This window comes from Manis javanica, chromosome 10 (assembly GCF_040802235.1).
Source record: "Manis javanica isolate MJ-LG chromosome 10, MJ_LKY, whole genome shotgun sequence".
In the NCBI taxonomy this organism is placed as follows: domain Eukaryota; kingdom Metazoa; phylum Chordata; class Mammalia; order Pholidota; family Manidae; genus Manis; species Manis javanica.
The window spans coordinates 87,295,511-87,312,023 of record NC_133165.1 but is presented as its reverse complement, the minus strand read 5'-3'; the positions used below and the strand labels follow the sequence as shown (position 1 = coordinate 87,312,023).

The following is a 16,513-nucleotide window of genomic DNA, read 5'->3' as shown; positions in this document are numbered from 1 at the left end:
TAGGATTTGTTTCTTTCTTATGGCTGAATAGTATTCCACTGTGTATATGTATCACATCTTCTTTATCCATTCATCTACTGATGGACACTTAGGTTGCTTCCATATGTTGGCTATTGTAAATAGTGTTGCAGTAAACATAGGGGTGCGTATGTCCTTTGAATATAAGAAGTTGTTTTCTTTGGGTAAATTCCTAGGAATGGAATTCCTGGGTCAAATGGTATTTCTATTTTTAGTATTTTGAAGAACCTCCATATTCCTTTCCACAATGGTTGAACTAGCTTACATTCCCACCAGCAGTGTAGGACGGTTCCCCTTTTTCCACATGCTCGCCAGCATTTATTGTTCTTAGTCTTTTCAATACTGGCCATCCTAACTGGTGTAAGGTGATATCTCATTGTGGATTTTATTTGCATTTCCCTCATAATTAGCGATGTGCAGCATCTTTTCATGTGCCTGTTGGCCATCTGAATTTCTTCTTTGTAGAAGTGTCTGTACATATCCTCCACCCATTTTTTAATCAGGTTATTTGCTTTTTGGGTGTTGAGGCATGTGAGTTCTTTGTATATTTTGGATGTTAACCCCTTGTCAGATATGTTGTTTACAAATATATTCTCCCATACTGTAAGATGCCTTTTTGTTCTGTTGATGGTGTTCTTTGCTGTACAGAAGCTTTTTTGTTTGATGTAGTCCTATGTGTTCATTTTTGCTTTTATTTCCCTTGCTCAAGGAGATGCATTCAGAAAAAAGTTGCTCATGTTTATATTCAAGAGATTTTTGCTTAAGTTGTCGTCTAAGAGTTTTATGGTTTCATGACTTACATTCAGGCCTTTGATCCATTTCAAGTTTGCTTTTATGTATGGGGATAGACAATAATCCAGTTTCATTCTCTTCCATGTAGCTATCCAGTTTTGCCAACACCAGTTGTTGAAGAGGCTGTCATTTCCCCATTGTATGTCCATGGCTTCTTTAGCATGTATTAATTGACCATATATGCTTGGGTTTATATCTAGGCTCTTTATTCTGTCCCATTGGTCTATGGGTCTGTTCTTGTGCCAGTGCCAAATTGTCTTGATTACTGTGGCTTTGTAGTAGAGTTTTAAGTCAGGGAGTGTAATCACCCCCGCCTATTCTTCCTTCTCAGGATTGCTTTGGCTACTCAGGGTCTTTTGTGGTTCCATATGAATTTTAGAACTATTTTCTCTACTTCGTTGAAGAATGCTGTTGGTATTTTGATAGGAATTGCATTGAATCTGTAGATTGCTTTAGGCATGATGACCATTTTTGACAATATTAATTCTTCCCATCCATGAGCACGGGATGTGTTTCCATTTATTGATATCTTCTTTAATCTCTCTCATGAGTATCTTGTAGTTTTCAGAGTATAGGTCTTTCACTTCCTTGGTTAGGTTTATTCCTAGGTATTTTATTATTTTTGATGCAATTATGAGTGGAAGTGTTTTCCTGATTTCTCTTTCTGCTAGTTCATCCTTAGTGTATAGGAATGCAACAGATTTCTGTGTATTAATTTTGTATCCTGCAACTTTGCTGAATTCCGGTATTAGTTGTAGTAGTTTTGGAGTCTTTAGGGTTTTTATGTACAATATCATGGCATCTGCAACAGTGACAGTTTAACTGCTACTTTACCAATCTGGATGCCTTTTATTTCTTTGTGCTGTCTCATTACCATGGCCAGGACCTCCAGAACTATGTTGAATAAAAGAAGTAGAGTGGGCATCCTTGTTTTGTTCCCGATCTTAAAGGAAAGGCTTTCAGCTTCTCACTGTTAAGTATAACGTTGACTGTGTGTTTGTCATATATGGCCTTTATTGTGTTCAGGTGCTTGCCATCTTTACCCATTTAATCGAGACTTTTTATCATGAATGGAAGTTGAATTTTGTCGAATGCTTTTTCAGCATCTGTGGAGATGATCATGTGTTTTTTGTCCTTTTTGTTGATATGGTGGATGATGTTGATAGATTTTCTAATATTGTACTGTCCTTGCATCCCTGGAATAAATCCTACTTGATCATGATGGATGATCCTTTTGATGTATTTTTGGATTCAGTTTGCTAATATTTTGTTGAAGATTTTTGCATCTATGTTCATCAGGGATATTGGTCTGGATTTTCTTTTTTGTGGTGTCTCTGCATGGTTTTGGTATTAAGGTGATGCTGGCTTCATAGAATGAGTTTGGAAGTATTCTCTCCTCTTCTACTTTTTGGAAAACTTTAAGGAGAATGGGTATTAGGTCTTCACTAAATGTTTGATAAAATTCAGTGTAAAACCATCTGGTCCAGGGGTTTTGTTCTTAGGTAGTTTTTTGATTACCAATTCAATTTCGTTGCTGGTAATTGGGCTGTTCAGATAATTTGTTTCTTTCTGGGTCATCCTTGGAAGGTTGTATTTTTCTAGAAAGTTGTCTATTTCTTCTAGGTTATCCAGTTTGTTAGTATATAATTTTTCATAGTATTCTCTAATAATTCTTTGTATCTCCCTGGTGTCCGTAGTGATTTTTCCCTTCTCATTTCTGATTCAGTTTATGTGTGTAGACTCTCTTTTTTTCTTGACAAGTCTGGCTAGGGGCTTATCTATTTTGTTTATTTTCTCAAAGAACCAGCTCTTGCTTTCTTTGATTCTTTCTATTGTTTTATTCTTCTTGATTTTATTTTTTTCTGCTCTAATCTTTATTATGTCCCTCCTTTTACTGACTTTAGGCTTCATTTGTTCTTTCTTTTCCTAGTTTTGTTAATTCTGAGTTTAGACTGTTCTTATGGAATTGTTCTTCTTTCCTGAGTTAGGCCTGTATTGCAATATACTTCCTTCTTAGCACGGACTTTGCTGCATCCCACAGATTTTGCAGTGTTGAATTATTGTTGTCATTTGTCTCTATATATTGCTTGATCTCTGTTTTTATTTGGTCATTGATCCTTTGGTTATTTAGGAATATGTTGTTAAGCCTCCATGTGTTTGTGGGATTTTTCATTTTATTTGTGTAATTTATTTCTAGTTTTCATACCTTTGTGGTCTGAGAAGCTGGTTAATACAAATTAAATCTTTTTAAATTTACTGAGTCTCTTTTTGTGGCCTAGTATGTGATCTATTCTTGAAAATGTTTCATATGCTGTTGAGAAGGATGTGTATCCTGCTGCTTTTGGGTGGAGAGTTCTGTAGATGTCTGTTAGGTCCATCTGTTCTAATGTGTTGTTCACTACCTCTATCTCCTCACTTATTTTCTGTGTCGTTGATCTGTCCTTTGGAGTGAGTGGAGTGTTGAAGTCACCTAGAATGAATGCATTACATTCTATTTCCCCCTTTAATTCTGTTAGTATTTGTTTCACATATGTAGGTGATCCTGTGTTGAGTTCATAGATATTTATAATGGTTATATCCTTTTGTTCTATTGACCCTTTTATCATTATGTAATAACCTTCTTTCTCTCTTGTGACTTTCTTTGTTTTAAAGTGTATTTTGTCTGATACAAGTACTTCAACACCTGCTTTTTTCTCCCTGTTAGTTGCATGAAATATATTTTTCCATCCCTTCACTTTTAGTCTGTGTATGTCTTTGGGGGTTGACGTGAGTCTCTTGTAGGCACCATATAGATGGGTCTTGTTTTTTTATCCATTCAGTAGCTCTATGTCGATTGGTGCATTCAGACCATTTACATTCAGGGTGATTATCGATAGGTATGAACTTATTGCCATTGGAGGCTTTAGATTCTTGGTTACCAAAGGTACAAGGGTAACTTCCTTACTATGTAAGAGTCTAGCTTAACTCACTTAGTATGTTATTTACAAGTACAATGTAAAGGTTCTTTTTTTTCCCCTCCTTTCTTCCCTCCTCCATTCTTTATGTATTAGGTATCATATTCTGTACTCTTTGTCTATTCCTTTTTATTACCTCTAGTGACAGTTATTTAACCTTAGGAACACTTCCATCTATAGAAGTCCCTCCAAAATACACATTGGAGATGGTTTGTGGGAGGTGAATTCTCTCAGCTTTTGCTTACCTGGAAGTTCTTTAATCCCTCCTTCAAATTTAAATGATAATCTTGCTGGATAAAGTATTATTGGTTTGAGGCCCTTCTGCTTCATTGCATTAAATATATCACGTCATTCCCTTCTGGCCTGTAAGGTTTCTGCTGAGAAGTCTGATGATAGCCTGATGGGTTTTCCTTTGTATGTGATCTTTTTTCTCTCTCTGGCTGCTTTTAATAGTCTCTTCTTATCCTTGTTCTTTGCTGTTTTAATTACTATGTCTTGGTGTTGTTGTCCTTGGGTCCCTTGTGTTGGAAGATCTGTGCACCTCCATGGCCTGAGAGACTTATCTCCTTCCTCAGATTGGGGATGTTTTCAGCAATTACTTCCTCAAAGACACTTTCTATCCCTTTTTCTGTCTCTTCTTCTTCTGGTACCCCATAAGATGAATATTGTTCCGTTTGGATTGGTCACACAGTTCTCTCAGTATTCTTTCATTCCTGGAGATCCTTTTTCCTCTCTGTGCCTCAGCTTCTTTGTATTCCTCTTCTCTAATTTCTATTTCATTTATCGTCTCCTCAACCATATATAATCTGCTTTTTAATACCCTCCATTGTTTTCCTCAATGATTGGATCTCAGTCCTAAATTCATTCCTGAGTTCTTGAATATTTTTCTGTACCTCCAGGAGCATATTTATGATTTTTATTTTGAAATCTCTTTCGGCAAGATTGATTAGTTCAGTCTCACTTGACTCTTTTTCTGTTGGTGTTGAGGTTTTGCTTTGAACCAGATTCCTTTGATGTTTCATATTTTTATGTGTCGCCCCCTAGTCCCCAGAAGCTCTACTCTCTGGAGCTGGTCTGCATTTGTAGCTACTATAGGTGGGGCTTCCCTCTTGCTGGCCTGATGCCAGGGCAGGGTTTGCCGGTTTGTGAGCCAGGTGTGGGCTGGCCAGAAGGAAGGTGCAGTAGGCTACCTATCACGCAGGGGGTCCTTGGAGCTGTGTAGCCAGCCAGGGGGATGGAGTGCCTGAAGATTGTGAAAGTTCCCAACCTACGGGGCAAAGTGCACCCGGACAATTCTGTCTGCCCTTTCTCCTGAGCAGTAAGCTCTGTGCAATCCTTGCCCCTTTAGCAGCCCTCTTCCTTTTAGGAAGTCTCTCAGACTGCCTGCCCAGATCAGCCAGATATGGAACCCTGTTTTCCACAAGCAGGTGGAATCTCAATCTCTCCAGGTATTCTGCCTATTTTAGCTTTCCAACCCCAGTACTCACCAGAGCACCATGCAGTGCAGGTTCATGCTCCCAGAGCACATCTCCAGGGCTAGGTGTTAAGTAGTCCCAGGCCTCCACTCCCTCCCAACTCTGTTTCTCTTCCTCCTGCTGGTGAGCAGAGGTGGGGGAAGGGCTTGGGTCCTGCCGGGTCATGGCTTTTGTACGTTACCCTGTTCCGTGAGGTCTGTTCTTTTCTCCAGGCATATGCAGTCTGGTGCTGCCTTATTTCCTGTTGCTTTTTCAGGATTAGTTGTATTAATTATATTTTCATATTACTTCTGGTTTAGGAGGCGGTCTCTGTCTCATCTCTCATACCATCTTTAATCCTCTTGGTGAACACAGCTTTTACAATATTGGCTGTGTTAATCAGCATGTCAGAGCAGTTTGTCAGGGATACATTTGCTTAGGGTCTTAAAAGAACAGCTGGGTTAGGTAATATTTTGTATCAATTTTGAATTTCTGGATTTTGATAAACAGACTGGCTATGTAAGAGACATCCTTGTTCTTAGGAAATGCATTTCAGCAATTGTTGGAATTAATCTTGCGGAATAGGATGAGACGTGTGCTAAGGTAAAAATTCTAAATTATTCTTGCTGTCAGTAGATGCTGTGAAATAGTAGCAAAAATTTGGAAACAAGGTTGCTTAAATAAATTATGTCACAGTCAGAAAGTGAAATACTATGCAGCCCTTTAAAGTTATGTTGTAGGTCTCTATGTAAATAGAGAAATGTTTCTAGTTACATTATATTAGATATATAAATATAATAATATATACAATACATTATAAAAATACATACTATATATATATTATTACATATATTATATATATATTAGGCTTTTTTGGTTATATGAAACAAGCTGAGGTAGGTCTTACAAATAAATGGCTCAGAAATCCCTAGAAAAGGAGAGAAAGCTCTGGTGATCTCAACATTAAAGTTCAAGAATGTCCCTTCTTTCTAGGGCACTGTGATTTGTGTGACTCCCTGTAGACTACAGTTTCCTGATTCAGAGTTGAATTTCAACCCAAAGAAAGGAGCTGAGTGGTCCTGCTCCTCCAAGGGGCACATTTACGTAGCACAGACAGGCCTTTAAGGATAGTTTGCCATAGATGGGGCCCAGTCCTCGAGAAGAAGAAATTGTGAACTAGGAAGCCACCTCAGTTGTTATCTACCTTGGTAGGATTTTGTAAGTTTTAACAAAAAAGCAGAACACAAAATACTGTGTATAGTATGATCCTATATTGTACAAATATAGAGTAAGTTTTGGGGTGAGAATGGAGAATCAAGAGTTCTGGTTGGATATGTTAATTCTGAGATTCCTATTAGGCATTCAAGCGGAGAATTAAATTCTTTTGTGGCCAAAGTAGCAAATAAGTACCATCAACTCTTACATTTTTCTAGGTCAAAATCAGCTCTTCTGTTTCTGCATGGAGGGGACCCAACCCCTTTTAGACAGTCAAGCAAATCCTAAGCTGCTTTCCTTGAAGAACAGTGTCCTCTAGGTACCTATACAGCATTCATTCCATTTTAGGTGGGATTCTCTGCCTGGCACAGATGCATGCCTAACTCTTTACTCTCCCACACCTGTTGCCTCTGCCACCCCCATCTCCGTCAGCCCCTTGCCTGTTGGGTTAAACAGTCATATAATCTTTCTAGGCTTCATTTTCCTCCTCTGTATTTTTCATTTTTATTTTTAATTGTTATAAATGATAAAAATCACCTAAACACCCCCTTTTCAACGATTGTGACAGTAATAGTTTAGCCCACAGAAGTAAACGTTTTAAGAGCCAGGAGCTAATAAGTAAAAATGTTTGCTTTTTCAGATATCCACACAGAAGCAGTTCAAGCTGCACTGGCAAAGCATAAAGAACAGAAAATGGCTTTGCCCATGCCAACCAAGAGGCGGTCCACGTTTGTGCAGTCTCCTGCAGATGCCTGCACACCTCCTGGTAGGTTTGTCAGAACCTTTCTCTCTGATAGTTACTACTTTGATGTACCTTGAAGTAAGTTCTACTTTCTTGTTTCTGAAATAGGAGCTGGAACTCTTTCATTATCATCAGAGGTATAAAGGAATACTCATTGAAGGTGGCAGGATTTTATTGTTGCATTGTAAACACACAAAAAAGAAGCCTTAAGAGTATAGCTGTGTCATTTTAAGTTTACTGCTGATTTTCTAGCATTTCCTTGATGTAACCCCCAAACTCATGTAGTCTTAAATAAACACAAGCCAAAGCCTAGGGTCTCAAAAAATATCCTTCTGTGGTTAAATAGCTATTTTCATTGACATCCAAAATATGACCCATAGACATATATTTCTTTAACAAATTTATACTCCTAAATCTGATGCTTTGTCTCTGTAACGTAGGTATAAGTGGACTTGGGACACAATTTTGTGTGTTGTTAAAGATGATTGGAGAGCAGCAATGCAAAATTGTAATAGATGTGAAAAATGTATGTTAGTGTGTTTATGTGTGTGGAGTATGTGTATGTGTGTGAATATAGTTTGTATGCATTTATTTATTTTTAAAAATCCATGTTTTAAAATGGGATCCTGAGATCAGTGGGACCTAAACATCTTCATCCTACCCCAACTAAAGTAAATTTAAGAGTTAAAATTTCATGTTTGAAAACAATTGAAACACCTTTAAGTTGTCTCTTCAGAATGTTTCCCAATGTTTTTAAAAACCTTAAAAAATTTTTTTTAGCTGAAATCCCAGACCAGATCTCCATCTAGGCCTCTGAGACTAAACATAGTAAATCTATTTCAGAGCCTCAGTTCAGTGTCTGTCTCTCTACTGTCATGTGACCGGTAATGAAATCTTTGGGGAAAAAATTTTTCCCTGAACTGTTTTGGTCTAAATGACTTACCATTTCTTTTGGGGAGGAGGCCCAGGAAGGCACATTTGACTTTGGTTCAGAGCTATCAAGTTGAACTATTCACACTGATCCTGTTCCCTGGTCCAGGTTCATGTTAATTGTTTTCTCCTAGGTTTTGGCTAACTTCTCCAAGCATTTGGGTGTGCTATGGGCTCATTAACTGAGTGTGCTTTGTTTTCTTTATATCTGTGGTGTCAATATGTTTGAAAGAGAAATAGCTCTGTGGCTTCAAGTGTTTTTCAAAATGTAACACAGGATACCTCTAGCAGACCATCACAGAAAGACATTTTGTATCTATAATGGCACATACTTCCAGCCCACTCATTCAAGGTCTTGGATGGGTTCCCTTCTGCATTAGTATACAGCATCGGTTGGGCCCTCACAGACAAAGGGGGCTCTCAGATTAGTAGCTGTTCCTTGTTGGCAGATCCTGCTGAGGCACGGCTGAGGTCTCAGTTGTAGTAAATGGCAAAGGGTAAGGAGCAGTGTGACTTGCAGTTCTTAGAAACAATCCTCTCCAAAGCTGTATTAAAGAAATGCAGTTTCAGAGAAAATGGTCTGCTCTCATGGCCTCGGGTTAAATATGAGAGTGCAGCAAGGGATCTTGAGAATGCTCTGAAGGAATGGAAACCTTTTTTATCCCCTTACAAAAGTCACTGCCTAAGGGGATTTTACCAACTCTAGAAACAAATGGTGGCTGTTCATTGCTGAATGAGATCATAGTCCTCTGGAATTCCCTACAGGCCTCTGTATTTCCAAACACGGATGTTCCACTCTGTTGGCAGCCTTAAAGATGTGGCATAATGTTCCTGATCACCTTACTATTTTAGTAATTTCAGTATTATAAAGATATGATCCTCTCTCCTAAGATCTTTATTCAGCAAAGCAGAGTGATAAAAAGGTTCCTATCCATTTATCTCCTGTCCAGGGATCTCTGACTAGCATATGAGAAGCCTCAATGTGCTATTAGGGATATCAGCGCTGTCAGACAGAAGTCTCTCACATCATGAAGAAACACTGAGAGCATCCCACAGGGACTTCCCACAGGGCCCCGCATGGAGCCAGGCCTTTGTGCCCTCGTTCCATAGTCATGCGCGTGCCTCACACACTATGTGCTCATGGGAACTGCGTGGCAAGGTGTCCACGAGTGCCTTTCAGTTCAGAGAACGCAGTTTCCTGTTTCCAAGTTGGGGTTTGGATTCCGTTCTCTCTAAGCTGTGAGAGCCACATTAGAGACTTGGCTGTCTCCTCTTCCTATTGCACTTTAATCCTGTATCCCTCTCTCAGAACCTGTGACAGCCTGAGTCAGGGATGGCAGGTATGTTATGTCTCGCATATTTACTCTGAGCATCCCTGAAACACTGGTCTTTAAAAGAATATTGAGGCTGCACTAACAGGATGGAAAGGAGGAAGAGAATGACATTAATTTTTGCTGGTTATAGGCTGTTTGTAAAAGTAACCTTGCTATGACTCTTTTTAGAGAAGTTGTACCACTCTTGCTGGGCAGAATTACCACCCCCACCCCCCACTGTTTCACAGCATTGTAGTCATGTTGTCTTTTGTGCATTATCTGGGAGGTCATACCACACTTTCTGAGCATGGCCCCAGTCAGGGCCCTCACTCTGCATGCACTGTCCTGTGTGAACCTAGATTCTGGGATGCCTATGGAAGCGTGCTGGCCAGTCAGCTTTGGGAGGCACCCAACAAATAACTGTTGGGATTACTGAACTGATGAAAATTTAGAGCTGTTTTTGGAAGGATTTAATAAAGAGGATTTAAGGAGTAAATATGTCATGAGTCTTGGCTTTATTCATAGTATCATATAGTCTGGAAAATACAGTAAATAGTTGGCATGGGAAATGATTCATCTTTTGTCATAAATCATTCTCAAATAATAAAATATCAGTCAGTCTAAACTTTGCTTACTGCTGTGTACACTAATTTCTGTCTTGTGGATTGGAAATTTTAAGTTCTCCAAGTGGGTAACAATCTGTGGTTCTTTTAGTGCCTGTGGCCTTTTTCAGAGTCTTTTAGCCTGCTTGAATTACTGCCATCCAGTTCCCTTTATGTGCTGAAATCATTTACTAATGTCATGAGGCAATTACCTCAGCCCACTCTTTGTAGGCATTCTTTGTGTAATGCTGTTTCTCATTCATATGGATAAACACAGTGCAAAAACTGCAGCATGTATTTCTTTCTGCTCTAAGCTTTTTCTGCACCCATGTGGACTTAACCCTACACTGTATTCTGAGGGTGCACAGGTGACCAAATAGACCCCATAATGACCCAAAAGCACCGTAAGCTCTTTTGATTGGCTGGGATAGAATGAAGCTTGAACTTAGACATCTGTCTTACACAGACCCTGCTGGACTGTAGTAGTTGATAAGGCCAGGCAAGGAGACATTTACCGTTTTGTATTTCTGTATATGAAAGTGTTGCCCATGAACAGACTTGGGGATATTGTTATACTATAAACATCCTTTTGTAATGCTTTACAGAATTGTGGTGCATTACAGTATATAAAGGACTTGTGCATACCAATGGCTGCCCAGCCTCATTTGTTCCTCTTTGCCTTTATGCCACAGTGCCACACTGTGAAGTAGAAAGGGCAGATTTCTTTAAAGATGAGAAAACAAACAGGGACATAGTCACTAAGTGATTTGCCCCAGGTCAAACTCAAGTCTTCTTGATTTTGATTTTGTTTTTTATTCTACTATAGTGTAATATTTGAGAAATCCTTTTTTACTTAATAAATACTCCTGTGTGCATGGTACTGGAAGGGGTATTACAGACAAATTGAATAGCCCTTGTCTTCTGAGAGCTTATAGCCCAAAACAGGCCATTAACTTTAAAAGAGAATACCTGTCTGAATTACCAATTAGGAGAGTTTTTCCCAAGTATTCTAATTTTATTCAAGACCACAAAGTAAACAAAGTTGACAAATCAGACCTCTATAAGCGTGCTCTAATTAATAGATTTGAATCATTGTAATAACATACTTCCATTCTTTGTATGGTTATGAGCGATGGTCACTTGGGAGACTAGTATTCAATATTCTTTAAGTCAAAGCGCAATAAAAACCCACATTGTCAGATTGAACTCATTTATTTCAATAGCTGATTGCAAAACTTAAGGTTGCTAATAAAAATAAATTCATAGTTATTATTATTGAGTACCCTTTGTGTACTAGTCAAAGGGCTAAATGCTTAATTCATATTTTTCACTTTCTGTTCCCTCGACAACCCTCTGTCCCATTTTACCAGTGAGAAAACAGGTTTAGAGATATTCAGTAACTTGCCCAGACTTTTGTTTCTAGCTGCTAGAGTCAGTTAGATAACCTGAAAATTCTCTTCTAGAAATGCAGGTAGGAAACCTTCCCTTAAGAAATGCTGGGTAGAATATAACCAGCTTCCTTTTAAATATGTTCAGGAGCAAGAGAGGGAGAGAATGCTCACTGAAAATCAGAGCAGTGAGATGGGGCTCACTTTGACTGTGCTGGGGAGAGGGGAGGCAGTATGCAAGGGGCCTAATCTTAATTACTGTATGGGTAGAAAAGATAAAACCTTGGACCCATATAATGTTGGGATTGAGATCCCTGGAGAGGTTCACTTCTTCAGCAGAAGAGTAAACTAGGGAAAATTAACCTGCCAGCAAAAGAAGATGTCAAGAAAGCTTGCCTTGTGCCTAGTCTTGGGATAATGGAGGCAGGAACCTTTCCTAAGAATTAGTGGTCAGTGGGTTCAAGGTCTGGATTTCATTATCCTGCCTGGTAAGAACTAACATTAAAAAGTATTTCTAGGCCAATGATAACCCTGGGGTACAAATGGTTTTCAGTTGGATACAGCCTCAACCCAGGGTCTTAGAAGTCCCACAGATAAAGATCCAATGGATTTTATAAGCAAACAGTCCAAAAATAGAAAACACTCACCCTGAGAGAGAATCAATATGAAAAGAACAACAGCAAACAGCAGGATTAAGACCCTTAGAATAGATATGCCCAAAAGCTATTAGTGGCAGAGCTAAGATTGGAATTCACAGCAGTCTGACTTTAAACGCCCATTCTTGAAACTACTTGGCATAGTGCGGCTCAGTCTACCATACTGTCAATTAAGTGTTTCTGGTTAATTTGCAGCCTAACAGTTGTGGCATATTTTATCTAACTTTTCAGAAGGGCAATAAATTTAAAAAAAAATCTCTCTTGTTACTCCAATATTAATTGTAATATTAATTTGTTTTGTGAACTGTTTTTTCATAGACATGGGAAAATATCTAGAAAAACAGTGTTTGGAGATCTCTTGTAGGTAAAGTCACCCTGGAGTAATTATTAATAGTGAGTGCCTCTTCTCTCAGAAGAATCCCTGTTTAGATATTAATGTTCAAGCAATCATGGATTCCTGTTAATTAGGCTCTCCTTCATGATTTTCAGTCTCAGCCAGCTCTCTGTACACATAGACTGATTATTGTGGGATGCTGAAAATCTCTTGGTAGTTCTGAAAGTCTCCTTAACCCTTGTCTGGTTAATCACTTGACAGGTGGTTACTCACCCTGATTGGGTTTAGTTCTAGATTAAGCTGCTCAGAATTTGTAGCCCAGTATAGGTTCAGAATGGCCTGCTTCCAGAATTAACCTTTTAATCTTCTCTTCCATATATGCTTTTACTCCTAGGCTACCTCTTGGCTCTTTAAAGATTTTACTTCCTAAGTTTCAGACTCTTCCCCTGCCTACATAGAAAGTTCCCTTGCCTCTCTTGAAGGTTCTGAAGTCCTTAATTCCCCCAATGCAAGAGAACTTGACACCAATTATAAACTGAAGAGCAAACTATGTTTTCAAAATTGTTTTCTGTTGTGTAAACTATTGTATTTATCATATATAAGCTCTTAAGCCAGGGACTTTAGTTAACAATGGATAAGAGTTGTGAGTTCTTGTTCAACCAGAGCAGAATCCATGGGGAAATGATAGCTTTATTTTTACTAATATCAATTAAATGTTATCATTAATTATAATATAATTTTATCAATATTTAATGTTGCTGCCAATAAAATAATTAAATTAATATTAATTAATATTAAACTTGCCCAAATTTCTACTGATCCATAGTAATTTCCTGGGTGAAAGTTACTTTAAAAAAAAGCTACTAGATAAACATATAAATATGTAAGGGAGCTTTTTTAAATTTTTCTTTAAATGTAGTTTCAGAGCTGCTTACATTTTCTGTGATCTTAACACATGATCAGCTCTCAGCTTTGCACAGCTGCAGTTTTGTGTCTGTGAGCTAACATAGGGTAGGTTCTTTGGGGAGGAGGAGGGGAACTAATGTTGATTGGCCAACTGCTCTGTGCTGGCACTGCTGGGGTGCATACTGCACGGTCTCATCCTGGGGTCTCCCACTGCCTATGCATAAAGGCTCTTTAGCAACCCAGTGGTGCTAAAGATGTCCAGCCTCATCTTTCATCAGAATTTCATCAGTTTTGCATCCTGTGCTTCAGCCAGTCTCCTTCCTTTTGAATCTTCATATGTGCCTTGTTTTCTCTGCCCTCTGAGTTTTCTCCTGTGCCCTCTCTCTACCTGAGTCTGCTCTCCCCACTCTGTGCCGCTCACAGTGAATTCCTACTTACCCTTCGGGCCTGGGTTTAGGGCTCACTACTTGGGTGCCTGCCCTGAACTATAATGCTCTAAGTCCTGTCGAGTAGGGACTGTATGTTCTTGCTCACCATTTTATTCCTACCAGCTCGCATAGTGCTTGGTAATATTTGTTGACTATATGAACAAGCAAACAACCTTCTCAGATGGGTAATTCTGTCCCCAAGTTGCACAGACATCAGAGTTCAAAGGGAACATGGACACCAAAGCCATGTTTTTTCCACTACACTAAAGTTACCCCGCAGTATAATCACTAAACACTCTGAGGAGGACTGGCAGGATAATGAGGTAATTGAATTGTAACAATACACCTAATGACATAACTGATCCAATATAGAAACATAATGAAGCCAATTTTCTATAAACCTAATCATGAAAATACTAGTTTTACTCTCTTTTGAAAATTGGGTTATTTTGATTTTAGATTTACAAGATTAAAATAAATGATGTAATAAAGACAGCTTGCAAATTCAATGGAGTTTGTGGGATCCTGAAATGTGTTCAGTATGGGATCCTGAAAATACTTTATTCTTAGGGTCAGATTCACCTGTCCCATCCTCCCTGACCTCCACCTTTTTTTCTTTAGTGTATTTTCAAAGACATAAATCTCTGCCTCCCAAGGTACAGTTGAAATGCTAGAATATTTTCTGGAAATTATGCAAAACACTTCCCTTAAATAAAAAGTTAACAGATGCTGTCACTTTTCTTTCCCTATATTTTCCTTAAATCAACCTCCTTTTGCATTGTAGAACTCTCTCCCCTTTAAAGAACCTCATGGTATTATCCATTTAGGATCTGGTCACTATTTAGCTCAGAACTTAATATGTCTCAGAATCCCTGGAACCTGACAGTTTCTGGCACATGTTGCAGTTATGTAATACATAATAAACAAAAACAATCAGGCTTGGGCCTCGTATCTCCTTCAACATGAGATGATAAATTGGAGATCGTTCAGAGCAGAAAGCAAGGATATAGTCATTATTTTAACTTACTTTCTTGTTCTGGACCTTCAAAATTTGACTTCTAGATTCAGTCAGTCCTTTGTGTTCAAGTTTCCATTGGTGGGTATAAGCAGTGTTTTAGCCCTGCTGATTATCTCTTTCGTTCTTTGTACCAAAGTAGAACACATACATACAGTTTCACCTGAGTTAGGGCACAGTGTTTGGCAGGACTAACCACAGAATATATAACTTAAAAAATTGAATGAAATTGTTTTATGGGCCATGAATTATAACCCCCCATATCATTATAACCTGAGGGTTTGTCTCACATAGACCAAATGCTCTTTTACCTTGTAGCCTCATAAGCTTAGAGCCTTGAAATAAATTCCTGACTTCTGCCTCCCTTGGCTATCCTGTATTTGGTTAAACTTTTCTTTTTTTCTTCTTTTCAACATCCTTTTCTAATTTAGGCCTTATTTTCCTGAAGTCAGAGCCAGGCTAAATACAGACATCAGTGTATTTCTCACAATTCTTCCCTGAGAATTAAGGAGAGAGATACAGATCAATGCCTTCTCCTGTCCTGTTTGGAGAGCTTACTGTGCTGAGTGACCAGCTGGCTTTCCCACTAAAACCACGAATGCCTCCAGGCTAATTACTGTTTCTGTTCCCCAGCCTAGCTCACTGACTCTCAGGTGGTTAACAAAAATAAGTTTTTGTATCTCCTTATCAAGACAAATTTCCCTTTAGGTAGACACTAATTAATAAATAATTGTCAAAAATCAGTGTAGCACCCTATCACAAGGTTCTCTAATTAAGAGATAGAGGAAGATAAAGCATTTCAGTATTATTTGAACATAAGTAGAGGTAAGCTAGAATTTAGATACCGACTAAGCTCAGAGCAGAAAAAAGAGTGAAATGTAGCTTAAATGTTCTAAAAGTTTGTTTTTTTTTAAAGAACTTAAAATTACCTATAGATTTAGGTTGTTTCATTTGTACAGGCTTTGGTCCATAGACCTTTCCTTGAGATTCTTGAGTGAATCTCATATTAATTACATATTAATATTGTGAATTACATATTAATCTACCTTGAGAATGTGAATGTTTTGCTGGTGTCAAAATTGAATGTGTGATCAATGAGCAGGAACTGAAAGGTCTCTGTTCTAGGCAGGCTCGAGAACTTCTTTTTTTCTAATTCCACACAGACACGTCTTCGGCCTCTGAGGATGAGGGCTCTCTGAGACGCCAAGCTGCGCTCTCTGCTGCCTTGCAACAGAGTTTACAGAATGCTGAGTCCTGGATCAACCGTTCAATTCAGGGATCGTCCACTTCTTCATCCGCATCTTCTACGCTGTCCCATGGAGAGGTCAAAGGAACCAGTGGGTCTCTAGCTGATGTATTTGCCAGTACTCGAATAGGTAGGAGCTGGAGGAAGCCCAAGTTATGTTCCTAGCTTCTAGGAAATAGTTTATGAATTGTATTAGGCTTTTCAGAGTGGCCTAAGAAATAGAATCAGAAAGAATATAACAGGGAGGCAAAGAAGGGGACCCCAGCAATACATTTGGAGTGATATGTGTCATCTGCATTATTGGTGCATTGCATTGCCCACCTGAAGCCATAGCTATTTCCAAAGCAATACTCAAGCTGCAAGATACAACACCAGTCTTAGTATGGATTTATACCTGTTGAAGAATATTCCACATATTAAAAGGTATTAAAATATGTAACATCTTAGATTTCCTCAGGATTATTGTCTGATTTCTCAAACAAGAACATTAAACCTGAGCAAATTCTGCATGAAGGTAATA

The 16,513-nt window shown here is 38.6% G+C and overlaps 1 protein-coding gene across 3 annotated transcripts in view; it reads left to right on the top strand.

Annotated features, from left to right (window-relative positions):
- Nucleotides 1-16,513, top strand: part of DIP2B (disco interacting protein 2 homolog B) — a 242,338-nt gene that overhangs the window by 153,816 nt on the left and 72,009 nt on the right. For 2 of the 3 annotated variants that reach the window (XM_036992559.2, XM_036992557.2), the window contains exons 4-5: nucleotides 7,074-7,199; nucleotides 15,911-16,123. In XM_036992559.2, coding sequence (XP_036848454.1) covers nucleotides 7,074-7,199; nucleotides 15,911-16,123 — 339 coding nt within the window. The remainder of the gene's footprint in view (nucleotides 1-7,073; nucleotides 7,200-15,910; nucleotides 16,124-16,513) is intronic. The other variant, XM_036992561.2, reaches the window with a different exon arrangement.